At 39.8% G+C, this 27,768-nt stretch overlaps 1 protein-coding gene across 1 annotated transcript in view; it reads right to left on the bottom strand.

Annotated features, from left to right (window-relative positions):
* Positions 1 to 27,768, bottom strand: part of LOC128664316 (collagen alpha-1(VII) chain-like) — a 913,939-nt gene that overhangs the window by 384,877 nt on the left and 501,294 nt on the right. Inside the window, exons 78-81 of the mRNA XM_053719156.1 lie at positions 26,462 to 26,587; positions 25,996 to 26,067; positions 10,073 to 10,108; positions 2,539 to 2,598 (exon numbers count right to left, since the gene is read on the bottom strand). Of these exons, the coding sequence (XP_053575131.1) occupies positions 2,539 to 2,598; positions 10,073 to 10,108; positions 25,996 to 26,067; positions 26,462 to 26,587 (294 nt within the window). The remainder of the gene's footprint in view (positions 1 to 2,538; positions 2,599 to 10,072; positions 10,109 to 25,995; positions 26,068 to 26,461; positions 26,588 to 27,768) is intronic.

Consider the following 27,768-nt stretch of genomic DNA (forward strand, 5'->3'; position numbering starts at 1 on the left):
GGTTATAGGGTTTCCCATGAGTGTGGTTTTAGGGTTTTCCATGAGTGTGGTTATAGTGTTTCCCATGAGTGTGGTTATAGAGTTTCCCATGAGTGTGGTTATAGGGTTTCCCATGAGCGTGGTTATAGGGTTTCACATGAGTGTGGTTATAGGGTTTCCCATTACGGTGGTTATAGAATTTTCCATGAGTGTGGTTATAGGGTTTCCCATGAGCGTGGTTATAGGGTTTTCCATGAGTGTGGTTATAGGGTTTCCCATGAGCGTGGTTATAGGGCTTTCCATGAGTGTGGTTATAGGGTTTCCCATGAGCATGATTATAGGGTTTTCCATGAGTGCGGTTATAGGGTTTTCCATGAGTGTGGTTATAGGGTTTCCCATGAGCGTGGTTATAGGGTTTCCCATGAGCGTGGTTATAGGGTTTCCCATGAGTGTGGTTTTAGGGTTTTCCATGAGTGTGGTTATAGTGTTTCCCATGAGTGTGGTTATAGAGTTTCCCATGAGTGTGGTTATAGGGTTTCCCATAAGTGTGGTTATAGGGTTTCCCATGAGCGTGGTTATACGGTTTCCCATGAGCATAGTTATAGGGTTTCCCATAAGTGTGGTTATAGGGTTTCCCATGAGTGTGGTTATAGGGTTTCCCATGAGTGTGGTTATAGGGTTTCCCATGAGTGTGGTTATAGGGTTTCCCATAAGTGTGGTTATAGGGTTTCCCATGAGCGTGGTTATAGGGTTTTCCATGAGTGTGGTTATAGGGTTTCCCATGAGCGTGGTTATAGGGCTTTCCATGAGTGTGGTTATAGGGTTTCCCATGAGCATGATTATAGGGTTTTCCATGAGTGTGGTTATAGGGTTTTCCATAAGTGTGGTTATAGGGTTTCCCATGAGCGTGGTTATAGGGTTTCCCATGAGTGTGGTTTTAGGGTTTTCCATGAGTGTGGTTATAGTGTTTCCCATGAGTGTGGTTATAGAGTTTCCCATGAGTGTGGTTATAGGGTTTTCCATGAGTGTGGTTATAGGGTTTCATATGAGTGTGGTTATAGGGTTTCCCATGAGTGTGTTATAGGGTTTCACATGAGCAGGGTTATAGGGTTTCCTATGAGTGTGGTTATAGGGTTTCCCATGAGTGTGGTTATAGGGTTTCCCATGAGTGGGGTTATAGGGTTTCCCATGAGTTTGGTTATAGGGTTTTCTCATAAATGTGGTTATAGGGTTTCCCATGAGTGTGGCACCTTCTTTCTTTGTCTTATCTTTGAATGACACAATCAGACTTGCTGTTAATAGACAGCGAGCCAGTGACACAGTTTAAAAAAAAATAAATAAACAGCAGAGCACAAGAGGACAGTGATGAAAGTAAGGTAAGTAGTATTTTTAGGGGTTAAATCTTTCATTTTCTTTACTATTTCACAAAGTGTAGAATTATGTAACATTAATACCTGTTGTGGGATGCCAACATTTTAGCAACAGGTTCCCTAACAGAGCCTTTACACTTTCTAAATTTTAGGAACAGGTGAACTGGTGAGAACAGGCTAAATCTCACCACTGCACTATGTGAAAACAATAAAGACAATGAAAGATTTAACCCCTCAATAGATTACTACCTGCACAAAGGATGTTGTCCACATCCAGATTTGCTCATATACTTTGTGTTGTGTTGACTTTCCTGTAATTACAATATTTCTGTTTGACTAGGACTTACATTTGCCCAGTAAAAGTCATATGTTTGGTGGGTTACATCAGTTGGTAATTTAACTCTATAATAGTAGCTAGTTCTCACATCCCAGTGATCGTGATTAAGTTAATCTATTTCTTTTTTAAGTAAACTTCTATTAAAATTGGCTGTTTAGGTGACAAGAAACCCAATGAGAATATCTCAGAAAATCTACCAGTTTATAATTTGACTATTTTTGGCCATAGTGCATATCTAGTGCCATCTAGTGGTTGGCAATAAATATGAATTCAAAAATGTTCCTTTCCCAGAAATGAATCTACATTAAAAAGGCAAATTAAAATTGAACTCCCAGTAAAAGGTATAATTGTAAGTACTAGAAAATGTTTGCAATGACTGCTTGAAATCTGAAAATACAAGCTTTTCCATTGCCACAAAGAGAGAACCACGACCCTTCTACATGCTGCATTAGTGATTGTTTGATCAGTGCATGAGCTTATGGACATGAATATCTGTTCCTATTTGACCAAAGCAAATGAGATACACTCAAGGCTTTTCAAGAGGTGTCAATACTGCAAAACAATGCAATTTCTTTCTTTCTAGACAATGATTTTAGATGTTTTAAACTTTTATTTCGCATGCAGATATTTTGCAATGCAGTGATAGCTACATAAAATATTTTTTTTTATGTCAATTTAACTCCTTCATCACTGAGCCCTTCCTCACCATGCAGTGCTGAAACTTTATTAGTCTTTTGCAATCTGCATTTAATCTGCAGTTTTACTTTAAAGTGTCATATAATAACATAGTAACTCAAACAGTTGTGTTGCTTTGTATACCAGTTCTTTCCAGAGCCAATTAGACTGACTTACCCGGGTGCCTGGGAGACCACGTGGTCCTCTGGGGCCAGGTTCACCAATCACCATGTCTCCCTATAAGAAAACCACAAGATAATCAACTTGATCATTTCTCTAAGGCTATATTACATTATAGTAACCAGTTCATTATTGTGTGACAAATTAACTCTTACAGGCACCACAACAAGAAAGAAATTAATTAATAAGAAGCAAGCTGCAAATCTATCTCCATTGCTTCCTGCATTACTCCTAGATTTGTGCACAATATTCCACATCCATTATCTGGTTCAAATCTCCTGTCATGCAACTTAATAATATAACGTGGAATATAATAGCTGACTAACCGACATCTTAAAAAAAACAAATCTTCGTTGTTGTTTTTCCTGAACTTTCAGTAGGTCTTTAAATATTACTTGCTATAACCAACTTCCATATTAAAGCAATTCGCAAGTGTAAAAATAAAATACTTAAGGGACAGTCTAGGCCAAAATAAACTTTCATGATTCAGATAGAGCATGTAATTTTAAACAATTTTCCAATTTACTTTTATCACCAATTTTGCTTTGTTCTCTTGGTATTCTTAGTTGAAAGCTTAACCTAGGAGGTTCATATGCTAATTTCTTAGACCTTGAAGCCCACCTCTTTCAGATTGCATTTTAACAGTTTTTCACCACTAGAGGGTGTTAGTTCACATATTTCATATAGATAACACTGTGCTCGTGCACATGAAGTTATCTGGGAGCAGGCACTGATTGGCTAGACTGCAAGTCTGTCAAAAGAACTGAAGAAAGGGGCAGTTTGCAGAGGCTTAGATACAAGATAATCACAGAGGTTAAAAGTATATTATTATAACTGTGTTGGTTATGCAAAACTGGGAAATGGGTAATAAAGGGATTATCTATCTTTTAAAACAATAAAAATTCTGGTGTAGACTGTCTCTTTAGGGCCAGATAACGAGCGTCACTCTAACAGTTACGCGGAAGTGATATCAGTTTTATTGTGCCTGTTTGCGTGTGTCGGATGTAGCACACATATTACAAGTTTAAATTAAATGTGATTGCTTGAGCGCAATTGAAGTTAATGCACGTTGGGATAGCGTGACCTCAGAGCTCTGTTAACTGTTTTGTGAAAAATACATTTAAAAGTACAGTTACACTCATAATAACAGCATTTAATAAAAATTTGTTCTAAACGATATTGCACAAAAAAGTTATAAGGGCTCAAAGATATGAAAAAAAGGCAGGCAAAAGGCTTTAACATAGAGATACATACATATACATGTCTAAAAATGTATGTGTGTGTGTATATATATATATATATATATATATATACAGGTGGCCCTCGTTTTATAATGGTTCAATTTACACCGTTTCAGAATAACAACCTTTTTTTCCAGTCATGTGACTGCTATTGAAAAGCATTGAGAAGCAGTGCATTTATTAAAATAGCCAGTAGGTGGAGCTGTCCGCTTGTGTTGCAGCAAAGCCAAGCAAGCTGAAATTAATCAGCTTAACCAGACCTGAGCTATCGAGCAGATTTCAAAGGAACAAGATCTTCCTGTCTATAAATCAGTCCAGATTGGAATGCATAGAAAGAACTGTTTGCAGAAAAATGCAAATGAAGTTTGTGTTGTGTGATTATTTGATTAGGTTTATAATGCTGTTAAGCAAATGTTTTTGTTCATTTAACTTAGTTTAATTATATATTCTGTGTTGTGTTTTTATTTTATTAGGTTTATAATGCTGTTTAGCATTTAAAGTCTTCATTTCAAAGCTTTAAAAATAATGTATTAGGTGTTACTTATGACAATTTTGAGAGGGGCCTGGAACTTATCTCCCTCACTTCCCATTGACTTACATTATAAACTGGGTTTCAATTTACAATGGTTTCGATTTACAACCATTCCTCCTGGAACCTAAACCCGGCGTAAACTGAGGGCTACCTGTATATATATATATATAATATATATATATATATATATAAATATATATATATATATATATATATATATATATATTTGTGTGTAAATATGTATACATGTATTTATATGTATGTAAGTGATAGATACGCACTCGCTGAACTTTAAAGAAACAAAAGTTTATTGTGTACAGTGACGTTTCGGGGAGCCAAACATCCCCTTTATCAAACCACAGGAACGGTTGGCTCCCCAAAACGTGACTATACACAATAAACTTTTGTTTCTTTAAAGTCCAGCGAGTGCGGATTTATTACTTTGAGTTGGATAGTGCTGTTCCTGACACCCTGGCTCGTATCTTAAGAGGTGAGAGTTCAAATCCCTATAAACTTTTATGTGTATATATGTATTTATATTTGTATATATATATATATATATATATATGTATTTATATTTGTATATATGTGTGTTTATATTTGTATATATATGTATTTATATTTGTATATATATGTATTTACAGACATATATACAGATATAAACTCAGAAATACATACGTACACATCTATAGACATATATATTGTAAGTGCATTGGAGCCCTTTGCTGTCAAGTAGAAGAAAACATGTAAAAGCATATTTGTGCAATATTTATTTATTTAGTGCACATTTCACATTCCAATGTTCTGCACATAGCAGAATATTCACTATTAATTTATAAATATATATTCCTATATAGATCTATACCTATATACAGTATATATATTGTATCAAAATGCTATCAGATATATGTATAAATATGTATTTATGAATACATAGAACATATTCTGCCATGTAAAGAACATTGGAATGGGAAATATTAATATTTTTATGTCAGGTTAGGGCACTTGAGAATATGCGATCGGGTTTGCATGTGAGTACAGTGTTTTTTCCCCCACTTTTTTTCTCCATTGGTTTCCATGGAAGAATATGTTAAATTGCGTACAATATTCTAACTTCTGCTTTTTAGACTCGTCTGGTTAGCGCACAATAACTTTTTACATTCAACTTGAAATTAGCGTGCTGCCCAACGCGCTAAAAAAAGTTTACTTCTAGCGAAGTTAGATTGCGAGTGGGGACATTAAATACTGCTCCAGTCATAATATGACCCTTAGTGTATTTTAATAATAAAAAAAACCTTTCTTTTACTATATTTAACCCTGGCAAATGGATTGTGCTCCTGTGCCACTCCAGATGAGGATACAAATAGCACGCAAATGAGAAGCAGGCATATCTGCATATACACCCATCACTGGCTGCATCCTCTTCTGAGTAGAATGGGTCTGTTTCAGGAGTTCAACTTTGACTAAATGTTTAACCCTTTATGAAGGAGATAAAGACATAGCAAAATAAGAGATTTTATTTAAACATAAACAGATTAATGTACACAGCATATTTCTATTATTATCATTTCAATTAACCATAAAATCTTCAAGACCATTCATTTAGAATGTAGTAGAACAACTTTCCAGATCTGTCAGGTATATCATCTTCATTCCATTGCCTTCCTTTCTTCTATAAATATATCTGCTGGATCAACAGAAGGCTACATCTTTGGTTAAAAGCCATGACCCTGAGGTCAATGCTCAGCAATCTGAAACACCGACATCAGAGATAGACGTTCTAATTGTATGCAAGGTGTGTGAGTTGTGAGATGTGATGTAACTGTTGTAAGTTACAGGCTATAAAAACAGAAAACCGTACGATATGAGCCAGGAAATGTATACTCTGTTGGAGCATGCAATCCTACAATTAGATGCATACACTAGTTGTACGTAGGATATATTGCTTTGCAATACTCTTACTTCCTTGATTATTTCTTAAAAAAACATCTGCCCCCATGATTTGTTTTTATACAGATGTGGATGAAAGCATTGGTACTCTTCCACTTTTTTGGAATTTTCTCTGAACTAAGTAAAAATTGACAAAAGTATTTGGTATTCACAATTCTTTATTTCAAATGTAATATAACAGAAACTTTACTTTTGATTTATGACATCACATATTACTTTAAACAATAAAACAAATGAGAATGGTATGGACACAAATTATGGTATTGTTAACCTAATATATCATATCACAGCCTTTGGAGACAATAACCGCAATCAATCGCTTTCTGTAGCTCTGAATACGATTTCTACACTTTTCAACTGGGATTTTGGTTCACTCTTTTGTAAAAATCTGCTCCTGCTTACAGGTTTAGTGTGTGCCTTTTCCCAACTGCGAGTTCCAGTTCTTTCTACATTTGTTCGATGGGATTCAGATCTGGAATCATAGAAGGCTGCTTCAAAATTTTCTTCTTATCCATTCTTGCGTGCTTTTTGAAGTATGTTTCAGATCATTAGCCTGCTGGAGAACGCATGACCTGAGACTGAGATACAGCTTTATGACATTGGGCAGTACGTTTTTTTCTCCAAAATGCCTTGATAGTCTACTGATTTCATTGTGCCTTACACAGGTTCTATGCACCTTTTGCCAGAGGCCGCAAAACAACTCCAAAACATCACTAAGGGGCCTATTTATCAAATGTCTGTCCGACATGATCCGATCGGGTTGATTTCGGGCTATCGCTGTTCGCCTCCTCAGAGCAGGTGGGCAGGTTATGGAGCAGCGGACTTTAGACCGCTGCTTCATAACTTGTGTTTCTGGCGAGTCTGAAGGCTCTCCAGAAACACATGGCTTCAAGCTCCAAACGGAGCTTGATACATAGGCCCAAATGCCTCTTCTATGTTTCACTGTTGGGAAGGTGTTCTTTTCTTTGAAAGCTTCTTTTTTCCTTCTGTAAACATGGAGTTGTTGTGATTTGCCAAAAAAGCTCTACTTTTGTTTTGTCCAAAAGACGTTCTACCAGAAGGACTGAGGCTTGTCAACATGCATTTTGGCAAACTCCAGTTGGACTATTATGTGTTTGTCTCTGAGAAGTGGGGTCTTACTGGATCTGTTTTTTAAGTTGTCCTTGGTTCTTTCTTCACCATTCGAACAATCTTTCTCATCATTCTTGGGTAAATTTTTCTCTTGCGGTCACGTCAAGGGATGTTGGTTACAGTCCCATTTGCCTTAAACTTCTTAATAAAAATGGCCAATAGTGATCACGGGAAGATCAGGCTCTTTAGAGATGGTCTTGTAGCCTTCATGTTGACCATGCTTGGCTATTACCGTCTTTCTAACCTCCTCAGACAATTCTCTGATTTTTCTTCAAATTTAAATGTTCAGTGTGATACATAGTGACACACAACAGCCGACTGAGTACTTTTCTCCATATAAACTGTCTGAATAAAGGATTATAAAATTGAAGACACCTGTGATACTAATTCTTGCTTATTCTGTAAAGACATTCTAAAATGACCTGTTCAATACAATTGATATCCTTTAGAAGTTACAAAAAAGGAATTGTTTTGTAGTGATACTTCATGGAGAATATTCTCTTTTAATTTGCTCCATATGTTGTTTACAATGTAAGGATGACAAAAGGTATTTTAATGTCAACACTGTTCAGAGTGAATGGTGCGTTATTTGATGAAAATGCAAAATGCAAGGGTACCAATACTTACGGCCACATCTGTATGTATGTGTCACATCACAATATCATAACAAGTTAAACATGACATTAATGTGACTTAAAGGGATACTAACCCCTCATTTTTTCTTTCATGATTCAGATAGAGCATGCAATTTTAAGCAACTTTCTAATTTACTCCTATTATCAATTTTTCTTTGTTCTCATGTTTATCTTGATTTGAAAAAGCAGTAATAAAAGGTTAGGAGCCGGCCCATTTTTTAGTTCAGCACCTTGGTAGAGCTGCTGATTGGTTTGCTACATTTAGCCACAAATCAGCAAGTGCTACCCATGTGCTGAACAAAAAATGGTCTGGCTCTAAAGATTACAGTACTGCTTTTTCAAATCAAGATAGCATGAAAACAAAGAAAAATTGATAATAGGAGTAAATTAGAAAGGTGCTTAAAATCTCATGCTCTATCTGAATCATGAAATAAAAAAATGGGTTAAGTATCCCTTTAAGAGCTACATACAAGTGACATTACATAATATGAATAACTTTTACATGACAATATTAGACCATAACCATTCTAACTTGTAGCCTAAAATGTGTGCAATAACCTCAGTTAAAAACTGTGGCACCCACTTATGACAGTCCATCAAGTACTCGACTTACTAAGCGGTTCTCCCTTATGGCTCTACTTTGAATGCTGTAGGGTACTCAGCTTACTTCGCTCCTGGAAATTTGGCACTCAGACTCTCAGACCCCATTCTAAATGGGAAGAAAGATGGCTGCTTGAGATGGGGACGTGGAAACCCCTCACATTCCACTACAAAGCCATGCTACAAGATCACTCAGAAGGCCTCCCAAGCCAAATCAAAATGTGGTGCAAGGAGTTGGCTTTAATCATATCAGATATAGAGCTGAAAGCAGCGATTGAATTGACAAAAAAAACGATCCATTGTATAACGATCTTCGAAAGTTATATGAAACTAATGCTACAATGGTACAGAGTGCCCACCAAACTGTCGAGAATGTTTCCTAATGTATCTCCCGATTGCTGGAGATCGTGCGGAAGGGTAGGCTCCAATTCCCATATATGGTGGTCATGTCCTAAAATAAAGGACCTATGGAAAGATGTTGAGACACTCTTGCATTCTATGAATCTGACTATACAGCTAACGCCAAGGGTGGCACTCTTCCACATCATGGATAATACTCTCCCCAAATGTAGCAAGCAACTGGTGATCTATGTGATGGCGGCCACCAAACTTTGCATTGCTAGAGCCTGGAAACAGGTTACCTCACCCACGATTTCGGAAGTCTGTGAGGTAATACAATACTTAGCCAACATGGAAAAATTTGCATATAGCTCGTTAGAGCGAATGGAAGTTTACTGGGCAATTTGGGGTGACTGGATTCAGATCCAGTAGACCCATACGGACTCCCGTACCGCTTTTCCTCTCCCTAGGCAGTTGGGACAGGAGATACCGCGCACAAGTAGTTTTACCCCCTTTTTTTTTTTTTTTTTTTTTTTCTTCTTTCTTTTCTCCCCTTTCTCCCCCACTCACTCTCTTCATGTCTCCATCTCCACTACCGCGTTCTTTACCCTAACCCCTTCCCCTTTCCTCACCTCTTCTCACCTGAACTTCCCCTCCCCCTCCCATGTGATGACTCCCTCCCTACTAACCCTATAACCTACCCCTTACTCCCAATGCCACTGAATGACCATGTTAAAATACAGACCGACAAAGTAATTGAGAAACGTGGTTACAACTGTCACTTCAACCCTATCACTACGACTCTGGAGTTATACTCCGCTATCCGTGACTTCTAGATACATAGTAGACTCCCCGCATTGACTGAATAGATGCACAAATATTGCTTACAATATATATAGATGTATATAACTCTGCAATACGCCTAATTGTTATATGTTAATGCTATGTAATTGTTTTGATGTACTTGTGGAAAGTAATTTCTTTCTTTGGTTATCTAACTGTATGTACCTTTTGTTCTTAATAAAGAAAAAATTTAAAACTTAAAAAAAAAAAAAAAAAAACTGTGGCACCCAACACAGTGGTGTGTAGGAGCCCATACTCACCTTGTCACCTCTGCTACCAGGGGCTCCCGGTGGTCCCTGCAAATAAAAGCAGATAATTAGAGATGCTGCTTAAAGGAATACTGAACCCAATTTGAAGCAACTTTCTAATTTACTCCTATTATCAATTTGTCTTCATTCTCTTGCTATCTTTATTTAAATTAAACTTTTGACAGAGCGGGTCATTTTTAGACACTTTTAAATTCACTTCTATTTTCAAATATGCTTTGTTTTCTTACCCCTTGTTGAAAATTAATATGCACATATCCTACACTAGTGGGAGCTAAATGCTGATTGGTGCCTGTACACATTTGTCTCTTGGGATTGGCTAAATAGATGTGTTCAGCTGGCTGCCAGTAGTTGCATTGCTGTTCCTTTAGTAATGGATAACAAGAGAATGAAGCAAATTTGATAATAGAAGTAAATTGGAAAGTTGTTTAAAATTGTATGTTCTATCTGAATCATAAAAGAAAATGTTGGGGTTTACTATCCCTTTAAGAAGCAGAAATTTAAAGCTTAGGAGTTGGACAATTTTTTACATCACCAAAGACACTGCTCATATTAAATTAAATCAGTAACAGTATGGGGCATTTAAATACCGTGGGGTGCATTGAATAGTGCTGCTAATCAATTCAAAATAATTATAATTCATTTAAAAGGGACATTAAAATCAATATTAAACTTTTATAGAACATGAAATTTGCTTATTTTATCACAATTTACTTTGTTCTTTTGTTGAATAGCATACTTACGGCTAGATTACGAGTTTTGTGTTAGGCTTAAAAAGCAGCGTTGGCCAGTCCCAACGCTGCTTTTTAACGCCTGCTGGTATTACGAGTCTTGCAGGTACAGGAGTACCGCTCACTTTTATGGCCAGACTTTGAAATATCGCAAATCCACTTACATCAATTGCGTATCCTCTTTTTTCAATGGGACTTATAGAGCCGGTATTACGAGTCTGACAAAAAGTGAGCGGTAGACCCTCTCCTGTCAAGACTGATACCGCATTTTAAAGTCAGTAGTTAAGAGTTTTACACTACAACGCCGTAGCATAAAACTCTTAACTAAAGTGTTAAAAAGTACACAAACACCCATAAACTACCTATTAACCCCTAAACCGAGGCCCTACCGCATCGCAAACACTATAACAAAAAATGTAACCCCTAATCTGCCGAACCGGACATCGCCGCCACAAGAATAAATATATTAACCCCTAAACCACTGCATTCCCACCTCGCAAACATTAGTTAAATATTATTAACCCCTAATCTTCCAGTCCCTAACATCGCCGCCACCTACCTACACTTATTAAACCCTAATCTGCCACCCACAATGTCGCCGCAACAATATTAAAGTTATTAACCCCTAAACCTAAGTCTAACCCTAACTCTAACACCCCCTAACTTAAATATAATTACAATAAATCTAAATAAAAATAACTATCATTAACTAAATTATTCCTATTTAAAACTAAATACATACCTATAAAATAAACCCTAACGGCTAGATTTAGAGTTTTGTCGGTAACGACCCGCGTAGCCAACGCTGGCTTTTTTCTGGCCGCACCTTTAAAATAACTCTGGTATTGAGAGTCCACAGAATGGCTGCGTTAGGCTCCAAAAAAGGAGCGTAGAGCATATTTAACGCAACTTCAACTCTCGATACCAGAGTTGCTTACGGACGCGGCCAGCCTCAAAAACGTGCTTGTGCACGATTCCCCCATAGGAAACAATGGGGCTGTTTGAGCTGAGAAAAAACCTAACACCTGCAAAAAAGCCGCGTTCAGCTCCTAATGCAGCCCCATTGTTTGCTATGGGGAAACACTTCCTACGTCTGCACCTAACACTCTAACATGTACCCCGAGTCTAAACACCCCTAACCTTACACTTATTAACCCCTAATCTGCCGCCCCCCGCTATCGCTGACCCCTGCATATTATTATTAACCCCTAATCTGCCGCTCCGTAAACCGCCGCTACTTACATTATCGATATGTACCCCTAATCTGCTGTCCCTAACACCGCCGACCCCTATATTATATTTATTAACCCCTAATCTGCCCCCCACAACGTCGCCTCCACCTGCCTACACTTATTAACCCCTAATCTGCCGAGCGGACCGCACCGCTATTATAATAAAGTTATTAACCCCTAATCCGCCTCACTAACCCTATAATAAATAGTATTAACCCCTAATCTGCCCTCCCTAACATGGCCGACACCTAACTTCAAACATTAACCCCTAATCTGCCGACTGGAGCTCACCGCTATTCTAATAAATGTATTAACCCCTAAAGCTAAGTCTAACCCTAACACTAACACCCCCCTAAGTTAAATATAATTTAAATCTAACGAAATAAATTAACTCTTATTAAATAAATTATTCCTATTTAAAGCTAAATACTTACCTGTAAAATAAATCCTAATATAGCTACAATATAAATTATATTATAGCTATTTTAGGATTTATATTTATTTTACAGGTAACTTTGTATTTATTTTAACCAGGTACAATAGCTAAAATAGTTAAAATAATTACAAAATTACCTGTAAAATAAATCCTAACCTAAGTTACAATTAAACCTAACACTACACTATCAATAAATTAATTAAATAAAATACCTACAATTACCTATCAATACATTAATTAAATACAATATCTACAAATAAATTCAATGAAATAAACTAACTAAAGTACAAAAAATAAAAAAGAACTAAGTTACAAAAAATAAAAAAATATTTACAAACATCAGAAAAATATTACAACAATTTTAAACTAATTACACCTACTCTAAGCCCCCTAATAAAATAACAAAGACCCCCAAAATAAAAAAATGCCCTACCCTATTCTAAATTAAAAAAGTTCAAAGCTCTTTTACCTTACCAGCCCTGAACAGGGCCCTTTGCGGGGCATGCCCCAAAGAATTCAGCTCTTTTGCCTGTAAAAAAAACACATACAATACCCCCCCCCCAACATTACAACCCACCACCCACATACCCCTAATCTAACCCAAACCCCCCTTAAATAAACCTAACACTAAGCCCCTGAAGATCTTCCTACCTTATCTTCACCATACCAGGTTCACCAATCGATCCAGAAGAGCTCCTCCGATGTCCTGATCCAAGCCCAAGCAGGGGGCTGAAGATGTCGATGATACGGCTGAAGTCTTCATCCAAGCGGGAGCTGAAGAGGTCCATGATCCGGCTGAAGTCATCATCCAAGCGGGAGCTGAAGAGGTCCATGATCCGGCTGAAGTCTTCTATCAACGGCATCTTCAATCTTCTTTCTTCCGGATCCATCTTGTAGACCTCCGACGCGGAACATCCTGCTGGCCCGACGGACTACCGACGAATGAAGGCTCCTTTAAGGGACGTCATCCAAGATGGCATTCCTCGAATTCCGATTGGCTGATAGGATTCTATCAGCCAATCGGAATTAAGGTAGGAAAATTCTGATTGGCTGATGGAATCAGCCAATCAGAATCAAGTTCAATCCGATTGGCTGATCCGATCAGCCAATCAGATTGAGCTCGCATTCTATTGGCTGTTCCGATCAGCCAATAGAATGCGAGCTCAATCTTAGCTTTAGGGGTTAATACATTTATTAGAATAGCGGTGAGCTCCGGTCAGCAGATTAGGGGTTAATGTTTGAAGTTAGGTGTCGGCGATGTTAGGGAGGGCAGATTAGGGGTTAATACTATTTATTATAGGGTTAGTGAGGCGGATTAGGGTTTAATAACTTTATTATAATAGCAGTGCGGTCCGCTCGGCAGATTAGGGGTTAATAAGTGTAGGCAGGTGGAGGTGACGTTGTGGGGGGCAGATTAGGGGTTAATAAGTATAATATAGGGGTCGGCGGTATTAGGGGCAGCAGATTAGGGGTACATAAGTATAACGTAGGTGGCGGTCGGCAGATTAGGGGTTAATTATTGTAGGTAGCTGGTGGCGACGTTGTGGGGGGCAGGTTAGGGGTTAATAAATATAATATAGGGGTCGGCGGTGTTAGGGGCAGCAGATTAGGAATACATAAGGATAACGTAGGTGGCGGTCGGCAGATTAGGGGTTAAAAAAATTTAATCGAGTGTCGGCGATGTGGGGGGGGCCTCGGTTTAGGGGTACATAGGTAGTTTATGGGTGTTAGTGTACTTTAGGGCACAGTAGTTAAGAGCTTTATGAACCGGCGTTAGCCCAGAAAGCTCTTAACTACTGACTTTTTTCTGCGGCTGGAGTTTTGTCGTTAGAATTCTAACGCTCACTTCAGCCACGACTCTAAATACCGAAGTTAGAAAGATCCCATTGAAAAGATAGGATACGCAATTGACGTAAGGGGATCTGCGGTATGGAAAAGTCGCGGCTGAAAAGTGAGCGTTAGACCCTTTTTTGACTGACTCCAAATACCGGCGGTAGCCTAAAACCAGCGTTAGGAGCCTCTAACGCTGGTTTTCACGGCTACCGCCAAACTCCAAATCTAGGCCTATGATAGCTACAATATAACTAATAGTTACATTGTATCTAGCTTAGGTTTATTTTTATTTTACAGGCAAGTTTGTATTTATTTTAACTAGGTAGAATAGTTACTAAATCGTTATTAACTATTTAATAACTACCTAGTTAAAATAAATACAAAAACAGAATTTATGCTTACCTGATAAATTACTTTCTCCAACGGTGTGTCCGGTCCACGGCATCATCCTTACTTGTGGGATATTCTCTTCTCCAACAGGAAATGGCAAAGAGTCCCAGCAAAGCTGGTCACATGATCCCTCCTAGGCTCCGCCCACCCCAGTCATTCGACCGACGGACAGGAGGAAATATATATAGGAGAAATCATATGATACCGTGGTGACTGTAGTTAGAGAAAATAATTCATCAGACCTGATTAAAAAAAACCAGGGCGGGCCGTGGACCGGACACACCGTTGGAGAAAGTAATTTATCAGGTAAGCATAAATTCTGTTTTCTCCAACATTGGTGTGTCCGGTCCACGGCGTCATCCTTACTTGTGGGAACCAATACCAAAGCTTTAGGACACGGATGAAGGGAGGGAGCAAATCAGGTCACCTAAACGGAAGGCACCACAGCTTGCAAAACCTTTCTCCCAAAAATAGCCTCCGAAGAAGCAAAAGTATCAAATTTGTAAAATTTGGCAAAAGTGTGCAGTGAAGACCAAGTCGCTGCCTTACATATCTGGTCAACAGAAGCCTCGTTCTTGAAGGCCCATGTGGAAGCCACAGCCCTAGTGGAGTGAGCTGTGATTCTTTCAGGAGGCTGCCGTCCGGCAGTCTCATAAGCCAAACAGATAATGCTTTTAAGCCAAAAGGAAAGAGAGGTAGAAGTCGCTTTTTGACCTCTCCTTTTACCAGAATAAACAACAAACAAGGATGATGTTTGTCTGAAATCTTTAGTAGCCTCTAAATAGAATTTTAGAGCACGGACAACGTCCAAATTGTGTAACAAACGCTCCTTCTTTGAAACTGGATTCGGACACAAAGAAGGTACAACTATCTCCTGGTTAATATTTTTGTTAGAAACAACTTTAGGAAGAAAACCAGGCTTAGTACGCAAAACCACCTTATCTGCATGGAACACCAGATAAGGAGGAGAACACTGCAGAGCAGATAACTCTGAAACTCTTCTAGCAGAAGAGATTGCAACCAAAAACAAAACTTTCCAAGATAGTAACTTAATATCTACGGAATGTAAGGGTTCAAACGGAACCCCTTGAAGAACTGAAAGAACTAGATTTAAACTCCAGGGAGGAGTCAAAGGTCTGTAAACAGGCTTGATCCTAACCAGAGCCTGAACAAATGCTTGAACATCTGGAATAGCTGCCAGTCGTTTGTGTAGTAAGACAGATAAAGCAGAAATCTGTCCCTTTAGAGAACTTGCAGATAATCCTTTCTCCAAACCTTCTTGTAGAAAGGATAGAATCTTAGGAATTTTTATCTTGTTCCATGGCAATCCTTTGGATTCACACCAACAGATATATTTTTTCCATATTTTATGGTAAATTTTTCTAGTTACAGGCTTTCTAGCCTGAATCAGAGTATCTATTACAGAATCTGAAAACCCACGCTTTGATAAAATCAAGCGTTCAATCTCCAAGCCGTCAGTTGGAGGGAAACCAGATTCGGATGTTCGAATGGACCCTGAACAAGAAGGTCCTGTCTCAAAGGTAGCTTCCATGGTGGAGCCGATGACATATTCACCAGGTCTGCATACCAAGTCCTGCGTGGCCACGCAGGAGCTATCAAGATCACCGAGGCCCTCTCCTGATTGATCCTGGCTACCAGCCTGGGAATGAGAGGAAACGGTGGGAATACATAAGCTAGGTTGAAGGTCCAAGGTGCTACTTGTGCATCTACTAGAGTCGCCTTGGGATCCCTGGATCTGGACCCGTAGCAAGGAACCTTGAAGTTCTGATGAGACGCCATCAGATCCATGTCTGGAATGCCCCATAATTGAGTTATTTGGGCAAAGATTTCCGGATGGAGTTCCCACTCCCCCGGATGGAATGTCTGACGACTCAGAAAATCCGCTTCCCAATTTTCCACTCCTGGGATGTGGATCGCAGACAAGTGGCAGGAGTGATCCTCCGCCCATTGAATTATCTTGGTCACTTCTTTCATCGCCAGGGAACTCCTTGTTCCCCCCTGATGATTGATATATGCAACAGTCGTCATGTTGTCTGATTGAAACCTTATGAATTTGGCCTTTGCTAGTTGAGGCCAAGCTTTGAGAGCATTGAATATCGCTCTCAGTTCCAGAATGTTTATCGGGAGAAGAGACTCTTCCCGAGACCATAAACCCTGAGCTTTCAGGGATTCCCAGACCGCGCCCCAGCCCACTAGACTGGCGTCGGTCATGACAATGACCCACTCTGGTCTGCGGAAGCTCATTCCCTGTGACAGATTGTCCAGGGTCAGCCACCAACGGAGTGAATCTCTGGTCTTTTGATCTACTTGAATCATCGGAGACAAGTCTGTATAATCCCCATTCCACTGTTTGAGCATGCACAGTTGTAATGGTCTTAGATGAATTTGTGCAAAAGGAACTATGTCAATTGTTGCAACCATCAAACCTATTACCTCCATGCACTGCGCTATGGAAGGACGAGGAACAGAGTGAAGTTCTTGACAAGAGCTTAGAAGTTTTGATTTTCTGACCTCTGTCAGAAAAATCCTCATTTCTAAGGAATCTATTATTGTTCCCAAGAAGGGAACTCTTGTTGACGGGGACAGAGAACTTTTTTCTTTGTTCACCTTCCATCCGTGAGATCTGAGAAAGGCTAGGACGATGTCCGTATGAGCCTTTGCTTTTGACAGGGACGACGCTTGAATTAGGATGTCGTCCAAGTAAGGTACTACTGCAATGCCCCTTGGTCTTAGAACCGCTAGAAGGGACCCTAGTACCTTTGTGAAAATTCTCGGAGCAGTGGCTAATCCGAATGGAAGTGCCACAAACTGGTAATGCTTGTCCAGAAAAGCGAACCTTAGGAACTGATGATGTTCCTTGTGGATAGGAATATGTAGGTACGCATCCTTTAAATCCACGGTGGTCATAAATTGACTTTCCTGGATGGTGGGAAGGATCGTTCGAATGGTTTCCATTTTGAACGATGGAACCCTGAGAAATTTGTTTAGTTTTGTTCTCTCTTTTTTGGGAACTACGAACAGATTTGAGTAAAATCCCATTCCTTGTTCTTTTATTGGAACTGGATGTATCACTCCCATCTTTAACAGGTCTTCTACGCAATGTAAGAATGCCTGTCTCTTTATTTGGTTTGAGGATAATTGAGACCTGTGGAACCTTCCCCTTGGGGGTAGTTCCTTGAATTCCAGAAGATAACCTTGAGAAACTATTTCTAGCGCCCAAGGAACCTGAACATCTCTTGCCCAAGCCTGAGCAAAGAGAGAGAGTCTGCCCCCTACTAGATCCGGTTCCGGATCGGGGGCTATCCCTTCATGCTGTTTTGGTAGCAGTGGTAGGCTTCTTGGCCTGCTTACCCTTGTTCCAGCCTTGAATTGGTTTCCAGGCTGGTTTGGGTTGTGAAGTATTACCCTCTTGCTTAGAGGATGCAGAATTAGAGGCTGGTCCGTTTCTGCGAAAGGGACGAAAATTAGGCTTATTTTTAGCCTTAAACGACCTATCCTGTGGGAGGGCGTGGCCCTTTCCTCCAGTGATGTCTGAAATAATCTCTTTCAAATCTGGTCCAAATAATGTTTTACCTTTGAAAGGAATGTTAAGCAATTTTGTCTTGGATGACACATCCGCTGACCAAGACTTTAGCCAAAGCGCTCTGCGCGCCACTATAGCAAACCCTGAATTTTTCGCCGCTAATCTAGCTAATTGCAAAGCGGCATCTAAAACAAAAGAGTTAGCCAATTTAAGTGCTTGAACTCTGTCCATAACCTCCTCATACGAAGATTCTCTACTGAGCGACTTTTCTAGTTCCTCGAACCAGAAGCACGCTGCCGTAGTGACAGGAACAATGCATGAAATTGGTTGTAGAAGGAACCCTTGCTGTACAAAAATCTTTTCAAGCAAACCCTCTAATTTTTTATCCATAGGATCTTTAAAAGCACAACTGTCTTCGATAGAAATAGTAGTGCGTTTGTTTAGAGTAGAAACCGCCCCCTCGACCTTGGGGACTGTCTGCCATAAGTCCTTTCTGGGGTCGACTATAGGAAATAATTTCTTAAATATAGGGGGGGGAACAAAAGGTATGCCGGGCCTTTCCCACTCTTTATTTATTATGTCCGCCACCCGCTTGGGTATAGGAAAAGAGTCGGGGGGCACCGGAACCTCTAGGAACTTGTCCATCTTACATAATTTCTCTGGAATGACCAAATTGTCACAATCATCTAGAGTAGATAACACCTCCTTAAGCAGTGCGCGGAGATGTTCTAATTTAAATTTAAATGTCACAACATCAGTTTTAGCTTGATGAGAAATTTTTCCTGAATCTGAGATTTCTCCATCAGACAAAACCTCCCTCATGGCCCCTTGAGATTGGTGTGAGGGTATGTCAGAACAAATATCATCAGCGCCCTCCTGCTCTTCAGTGTTTAAAACAGAGCAATCGCGCTTTCTCTGATAAGTAGGCATTTTGGATAAAAGATTTGCTATGGAGTTATCCATTACAGCCGTTAATTGTTGCATGGTAATAAGTATTGGCGCACTAGATGTACTAGGGGCCTCCTGTGTGGGCAAAACTGGTGTAGACACATTAGGGGATGATGTAGTATCATGTTTACTCCCCTCATTTGAGGAATCATCTTGGGCAATATCATCATCTGTGGCATTACTGTCCTTACTTTGTTTGGACACTATGGCACACTTATCACATAAATTTAAATGGGGAGACACATTGGCTTTCATACATATAGAACATAGCTTATCTGATGGTACAGACATGTTAAACAGGCTTAAACTTGTCAATCAAGCACAAAAAACGTTTTAAAATAAAACCGTTACTGTTTCTTTAAATTTCAAACTGAAAACACTTTATTACTGAATATGTGAAAAAGTATGAAGGAATTGTTCAAAAATTTCACCACAGTGTCTTAAAGCATTAAAAGTATTGCACCCCAAATTTCAGAGCTTTAACCCTTAAAATAACGGAACCGGAGCCGTTTTTACATTTAACCCCTATACAGTCCCAGCTATATGCTTTGCTGAGACCCAACCAAGCCCAGAGGGGAATACGATACCAAATGTGACAGATTGTCCAGGGTCAGCCACCAACGGAGTGAATCTCTGGTCTTTTGATCTACTTGAATCATCGGAGACAAGTCTGTATAATCCCCATTCCACTGTTTGAGCATGCACAGTTGTAATGGTCTTAGATGAATTTGTGCAAAAGGAACTATGTCAATTGTTGCAACCATCAAACCTATTACCTCCATGCACTGCGCTATGGAAGGACGAGGAACAGAGTGAAGTTCTTGACAAGAGCTTAGAAGTTTTGATTTTCTGACCTCTGTCAGAAAAATCCTCATTTCTAAGGAATCTATTATTGTTCCCAAGAAGGGAACTCTTGTTGACGGGGACAGAGAACTTTTTTCTTTGTTCACCTTCCATCCGTGAGATCTGAGAAAGGCTAGGACGATGTCCGTATGAGCCTTTGCTTTTGACAGGGACGACGCTTGAATTAGGATGTCGTCCAAGTAAGGTACTACTGCAATGCCCCTTGGTCTTAGAACCGCTAGAAGGGACCCTAGTACCTTTGTGAAAATTCTCGGAGCAGTGGCTAATCCGAATGGAAGTGCCACAAACTGGTAATGCTTGTCCAGAAAAGCGAACCTTAGGAACTGATGATGTTCCTTGTGGATAGGAATATGTAGGTACGCATCCTTTAAATCCACGGTGGTCATAAATTGACTTTCCTGGATGGTGGGAAGGATCGTTCGAATGGTTTCCATTTTGAACGATGGAACCCTGAGAAATTTGTTTAGTTTTGTTCTCTCTTTTTTGGGAACTACGAACAGATTTGAGTAAAATCCCATTCCTTGTTCTTTTATTGGAACTGGATGTATCACTCCCATCTTTAACAGGTCTTCTACGCAATGTAAGAATGCCTGTCTCTTTATTTGGTTTGAGGATAATTGAGACCTGTGGAACCTTCCCCTTGGGGGTAGTTCCTTGAATTCCAGAAGATAACCTTGAGAAACTATTTCTAGCGCCCAAGGAACCTGAACATCTCTTGCCCAAGCCTGAGCAAAGAGAGAGAGTCTGCCCCCTACTAGATCCGGTTCCGGATCGGGGGCTATCCCTTCATGCTGTTTTGGTAGCAGTGGTAGGCTTCTTGGCCTGCTTACCCTTGTTCCAGCCTTGAATTGGTTTCCAGGCTGGTTTGGGTTGTGAAGTATTACCCTCTTGCTTAGAGGATGCAGAATTAGAGGCTGGTCCGTTTCTGCGAAAGGGACGAAAATTAGGCTTATTTTTAGCCTTAAACGACCTATCCTGTGGGAGGGCGTGGCCCTTTCCTCCAGTGATGTCTGAAATAATCTCTTTCAAATCTGGTCCAAATAATGTTTTACCTTTGAAAGGAATGTTAAGCAATTTTGTCTTGGATGACACATCCGCTGACCAAGACTTTAGCCAAAGCGCTCTGCGCGCCACTATAGCAAACCCTGAATTTTTCGCCGCTAATCTAGCTAATTGCAAAGCGGCATCTAAAACAAAAGAGTTAGCCAATTTAAGTGCTTGAACTCTGTCCATAACCTCCTCATACGAAGATTCTCTACTGAGCGACTTTTCTAGTTCCTCGAACCAGAAGCACGCTGCCGTAGTGACAGGAACAATGCATGAAATTGGTTGTAGAAGGAACCCTTGCTGTACAAAAATCTTTTCAAGCAAACCCTCTAATTTTTTATCCATAGGATCTTTAAAAGCACAACTGTCTTCGATAGAAATAGTAGTGCGTTTGTTTAGAGTAGAAACCGCCCCCTCGACCTTGGGGACTGTCTGCCATAAGTCCTTTCTGGGGTCGACTATAGGAAATAATTTCTTAAATATAGGGGGGGGAACAAAAGGTATGCCGGGCCTTTCCCACTCTTTATTTATTATGTCCGCCACCCGCTTGGGTATAGGAAAAGAGTCGGGGGGCACCGGAACCTCTAGGAACTTGTCCATCTTACATAATTTCTCTGGAATGACCAAATTGTCACAATCATCTAGAGTAGATAACACCTCCTTAAGCAGTGCGCAGAGATGTTCTAATTTAAATTTAAATGTCACAACATCAGTTTCAGCTTGATGAGAAATTTTTCCTGAATCTGAGATTTCTCCATCAGACAAAACCTCCCTCATGGCCCCTTGAGATTGGTGTGAGGGTATGTCAGAACAAATATCATCAGCGCCCTCCTGCTCTTCAGTGTTTAAAACAGAGCAATCGCGCTTTCTCTGATAAGTAGGCATTTTGGATAAAAGATTTGCTATGGAGTTATCCATTACAGCCGTTAATTGTTGCATGGTAATAAGTATTGGCGCACTAGATGTACTAGGGGCCTCCTGTGTGGGCAAAACTGGTGTAGACACATTAGGGGATGATGTAGTATCATGTTTACTCCCCTCATTTGAGGAATCATCTTGGGCAATATCATCATCTGTGGCATTACTGTCCTTACTTTGTTTGGACACTATGGCACACTTATCACATAAATTTAAATGGGGAGACACATTGGCTTTCATACATATAGAACATAGCTTATCTGATGGTACAGACATGTTAAACAGGCTTAAACTTGTCAATCAAGCACAAAAAACGTTTTAAAATAAAACCGTTACTGTTTCTTTAAATTTCAAACTGAAAACACTTTATTACTGAATATGTGAAAAAGTATGAAGGAATTGTTCAAAAATTTCACCACAGTGTCTTAAAGCATTAAAAGTATTGCACCCCAAATTTCAGAGCTTTAACCCTTAAAATAACGGAACCGGAGCCGTTTTTACATTTAACCCCTATACAGTCCCAGCTATATGCTTTGCTGAGACCCAACCAAGCCCAGAGGGGAATACGATACCAAATGACACCTTCTATAAGCTTTTTCAGTGATTCTTAGCTCCTCACACATGCATCTGCATGCCTTGCTCTCCAAAAACAACTGCGCATTAATGGCGCGAAAATGAGGCTCTGTCTATAACTAGAAAAGTCCCCCATCTGAAAAAGGTGTCCAAGACAGTGCCTGCCGTTTCTCTAAACGTTCCCCAAGATTATAATAACAATTATTAGTTAGAATCTGCATAATATGCCTAGTAAAGCAATCGTTTTAGCCCAGAAAAATGTCTACCAGTTTTTAAGCCCTTTTTGAAGCCCTTTATTCTTTTATGTTTAACTAAGAAAATGGCTTACCGGTCCCCATGAGGGGAAATGACAGCCTTCCAGCATTACATGGTCTTGTTAGAAATATGGCTAGTCATACCTTAAGCAGAAAAGTCTGCTAACTGTTTCCCCCAACTGAAGTTACTTCATCTCAACAGTCCTGTGTGGAAACAGCAATCGATTTTAGTTACTGTCTGCTAAAATCATCTTCCTCTTACAAACAGAAATCTTCATCCTTTTTCTGTTTCAGAGTAAATAGTACATACCAGCACTATTTTAAAATAACAAACACTTGATAGAAGAATAAAAACTACATTTAAACACCAAAAAACTCTTAACCATCTCCGTGGAGATGTTGCCTGTGCAACGGCAAAGAGAATGACTGGGGTGGGCGGAGCCTAGGAGGGATCATGTGACCAGCTTTGCTGGGACTCTTTGCCATTTCCTGTTGGGGAAGAGAATATCCCACAAGTAAGGATGACGCCGTGGACCGGACACACCAATGTTGGAGAAAGTAGCTGTAAAATAAAACCTAACCTGAGTTACAATTACACCTAACACTACACTATAATTAAATGAATTTCCTAAATCAAATACAATTAAATACAATAAATAAAATTATCTAAAGTACAAAAAAAAGCAAACACCAAATTACAGAAAATAATAAACAAATTACAAGAATTTTAAACTAATTACACCTAATCTAATCCCCCTAACAAAATAAAAAAGCCCCCCCAAAATAAAAAAGCCCTACCCTACACTAAATTACAAATAGCCCTTAAAAGGGCCTTTTGAGGGACATTGCCCCAAAGTAATCAGCTCTTTTACCTGTAAAAAAAATTACAAATCCCCCCCCCAACATTAAAACCCACCACCCACACAACCAACCCTACTCTAAAACCCACCCAATACCCCCTTAAAAAAAATTAACACTAACCCCTTGAAGATCACCTTATCGGGAGAAGTCTTCACCCAACTGGGCTGAAGTTCTCAACGAATCCGGCAGAAGTGGTCCTCCAGACGGGCAGAAGTGGTCCTCCAGACGGGCGGAATTCTTCATCCAGACGGCATCTTCTATCTTCATCCAGACGGCATCTTCTATCTTCATCCATCCGTCGCGGAGCGGGTCCATAGAATTCTATCAGACAATCGGAATTAAGGTAGAGAAAATCCTATTGGCTGATGCAATTAGCCAATAGGATTGAAGTTCAATCCTATTGGCTGATCCAATCAGCCAATAGGATTGAGCTGGCATTATATTGGCTGATTGGAACAGCCAATAGAATACCAGCTCAATCCTATTGGCTGATTGCATCAGTCTATAGGATTTTTTCTACCTTAATTCCGCCCCTTCAATTCTGATTGGCTAATAGAAAACTGAAGAATCAGCCAATCAGAATTGAAGGGACGCCATCTTGGATGACTTCATTTAAAGAAACCTTCATTCAGCAAGAAGCCGTCGGATGAAGAGGATGCTCCGCGCAGATTAGGGGTTAATAAATTTCATGTAGGTGTCTGCGATGTTGGGGGCAGCAGATTAGGGATTAATAAGTATAATGTAGGTTGCAGCGGTGTCCAGAGCGGCAGATTAGGGGTTAATAATTATAATGCAGGTGTCGGCGATGTCGGGGGCGGCAGATTAGGGATTAATAAGTGTAAGATTAGGGGTGTTTAGACTCTGGGTTCATGTTAGGGTGTTAGGTGTAGACATAAATGTATTTTCCCCATAGGAATCAATGGGGCTGCGTTAGGAGCTAAACGCTGCTTTTTTGCAGGTGTTAGGTTTTTTTTCAGCCAGCTCTCCCCCATTGATTCCTATGGGGAAATCGTGTTAACGCAAAACTCGTAATCTAGGTGTTAGGTAGGCCCAGTAACAGCAGTGCACTACTGGGAGCTAGCTGCTAATTGGTGGCTACACAGATATGCCTCATGTCATTTGCTCACCAGATGTGTTCAACTAGGTCCCAGTAGTGCATTGACGCTCCTTCAATAAAGGATACCAACAGAATGACGGAAATGCAATAATAGAAATTAATTGGAAACTTTAACATTTTATGGACTATCTGTATCATGGATTTTGAATTGACTATTTAATCAACCAATCAGTATTGGTTTAAAATGTAAAAAGGATGTAAGCTGGGTCTAGAATCAAAACAAGTTAGAGGACTTTGAGAGACCATTTGTTGCAGTGGCAGGAAGAGGATTAAGATGGTCATCATTAGTATCAGGATTAGGGCAGATCAAAAATGTAATTGGGATGTCACTTTTTTTAGTGGGTATTAGCATTATTAGGAGAGCAAGTTTTATGTTTTGGGTTGGGATTCCAAATGCGCATGTGGTACCTTAGATGCAAGTTATGTGGAGGGGTTCCCTGTGTTCTGTAGTGGGATCCGGTATATTTGGTTAATTCCAGTTGATCATGAGCCCTGTGGTAGGGGTTAATATACTGGAATGAGGTCATAAGGGTTAATTGATTGGGGTGATCGGGGATGTAGGGATTTATTGTGGTATTATTTTGAGTTGCAGTTGGGATGCCATGACTTATATAAAATAGTTTTTAGGGATTTTCTCCCATTTTTATTGATCTCGTTATGCATGTTATACATTGTCAAATAGCTTTAGTAATGCTATTGTAGGTGCCTTAAAGCCATTTATAGCTGTCTGATTGGGGGGGAAACATGGTGCAAGCAGTGTTTATTGAAGTGATTTATTAGCGGTGCAATATTCTCCTTGCACTAAGCACAGTAAAAGTCAAACACTGTCCAGCACCTTGTAATATACTCACGTGCAAGCTGTAGGGGCCTGCCAAGTATACAAAAAGACAAGCAGCAGCACTGTGGATTAAGCTTCAAAAGTCTTGTTTTATTCCAACATAGAGGGAACAGGTATAGACAACGTTTCGGGTATTTAGCCCTTCTGCCCTTAGTCATGTGATGACATGACTAAGGGCAGAAGGCCCGAAACGTTGTCTATACCTGTTCCCTCTATGTTGGAATAAAACAAGACTTTTGAAGCTTAATCAGTGCTGCTGTTTTTCTTTTTGTATACTTACCTTGCACTAAGCGTCATTATTCTTGTAAAACACTTTTCTTAATTATGGTACCTGTTTTCCTGCAGGTCCTGAAGCACCTGGAGGTCCAGGGTTTCCGTTTTTACCGCGCTTTCCACGCTCTCCCTGCAAAACGGGAATAATATCTTATAAATGGATCACAGAAGTCCCATGACTTTTCCCTACATAAAATGATTTGTAAGAGATCTTATAGATTATGGATAAAGAAAAAATTATACGTTAGTAAACGATAAGTTAAGACACAAGTTTCTACAATAGATCTAGCTTATCTTATTAAGACTATTATAACGGTTATCTAAGTCTACATTTCAGAAGGAAATATGAACAGAATAGATTGATTCTCACTCATATCTGCTTTTAAATTCTGTTTCTGTGTTTTTGTTTCACTTCACACATTATATAATTGTAAATCATATTTTTAATATTTGATCACCTGATTTTAGTAAAATCAAATCTAGACTATCAAGAAGACTAATTTTAATGTAGAATCTATACTTACAGGTGGCCCTACAGGTCCAGGTAGCCCTGTCCGTCCTCTTTCTCCTTGGAATCCTGAAATTCCTGAGTTCCCCTGTATCCCCTGGATTCCCTGTGTTCCTGGGGGTCCCGCATCACCTGGTTCCCCCTGTGGAAGATAATTTTTTAAAATTTGCATTAATATCTAAAGAGTTCTAAGCTTTTGTCTTGATGCTCAATATCAAGCGACACTATAGGACAACATAGATATGCACAAATGTACAGCATCTGCTTCATCAGTGTAACAGACTAAAGCTCATTTATATGGTTGACTTATATTGGCATAGTGTACGGTAGGCTGACACCCAATACTTAGAGATTTATTTGAAGCTGACCTGAATTTTTCCTGAATCTCCCCATTTCTAGACAATTACAATTTCGGTAATACTCTTTCAGAATAAAAGATTAAAAAAAAAATGAACATCACAAAAAAATCTATTTCATTATTTTCCATTAAGAAAATGATGTCCTATCTACATGGCATATTTACCTATTTGTGAGACACTACCCAGAATATGTGTACCCTCCCCCAGTGCATTAATCATGACCTTATACATTTTAAAGCAGAACAAAATGTGAAGAAAAAAAAACACAACACTGGGGCATTATGGAACAACAGATTATCTCATTAGATCATTTTTAAAATTAATTTCTATGTGTTTAACTCCTTCAAACTGTAGTCAGTTGCACTCCATTCTGCTCTCTTTTAGACAGCCATACATCCCGATTTTCAGACGTTTCCTTAACCCTGCTTATTGTTCGCCCAGACAAGAACCACCCACTGTAAGGCCAGACAAGAACCACCCACTGTAAGGCCAGACAACAACCACCCACTGTAAGGCCAGACAAGAACCACCCACTGTAAGGCCAGACAAGAACCACCCACTGTAAGGCCAGGCAGGAACCACCCACTGTAAGGCCAGACAAGACCACCCACTGTAAGGCCAGACAAGAACCACCCACTGTAAGGCCAAACAAGACCACCCACTGTAAGGCCAGACAAGAACCACCCACTGTAAGGCTAGACAAGACCACCCACTGTAAGGCCAGACAAGAACCACCCACTGTAAGGCCAGACAAGACCACCCACTGTAATGCCAGACAAGAACCACCCACTGTAAGGCCAGACAAGAACCACCCACTGTAAGGACAGACAAGAACCACCCACTGTAAGGCCAGACAAGAACCACCCACTGTAAGGCCAGACAAGACCACTTTCCTGCCCAGTTTCCACCCGTGACCACACTCTCTCCAAACATTGCCTCCAACAAACCGGTGACAGCCCTCGGT

This window comes from Bombina bombina, chromosome 6 (genome assembly GCF_027579735.1).
Source record: "Bombina bombina isolate aBomBom1 chromosome 6, aBomBom1.pri, whole genome shotgun sequence".
NCBI classification, from domain to species: Eukaryota; Metazoa; Chordata; class Amphibia; order Anura; family Bombinatoridae; genus Bombina; species Bombina bombina.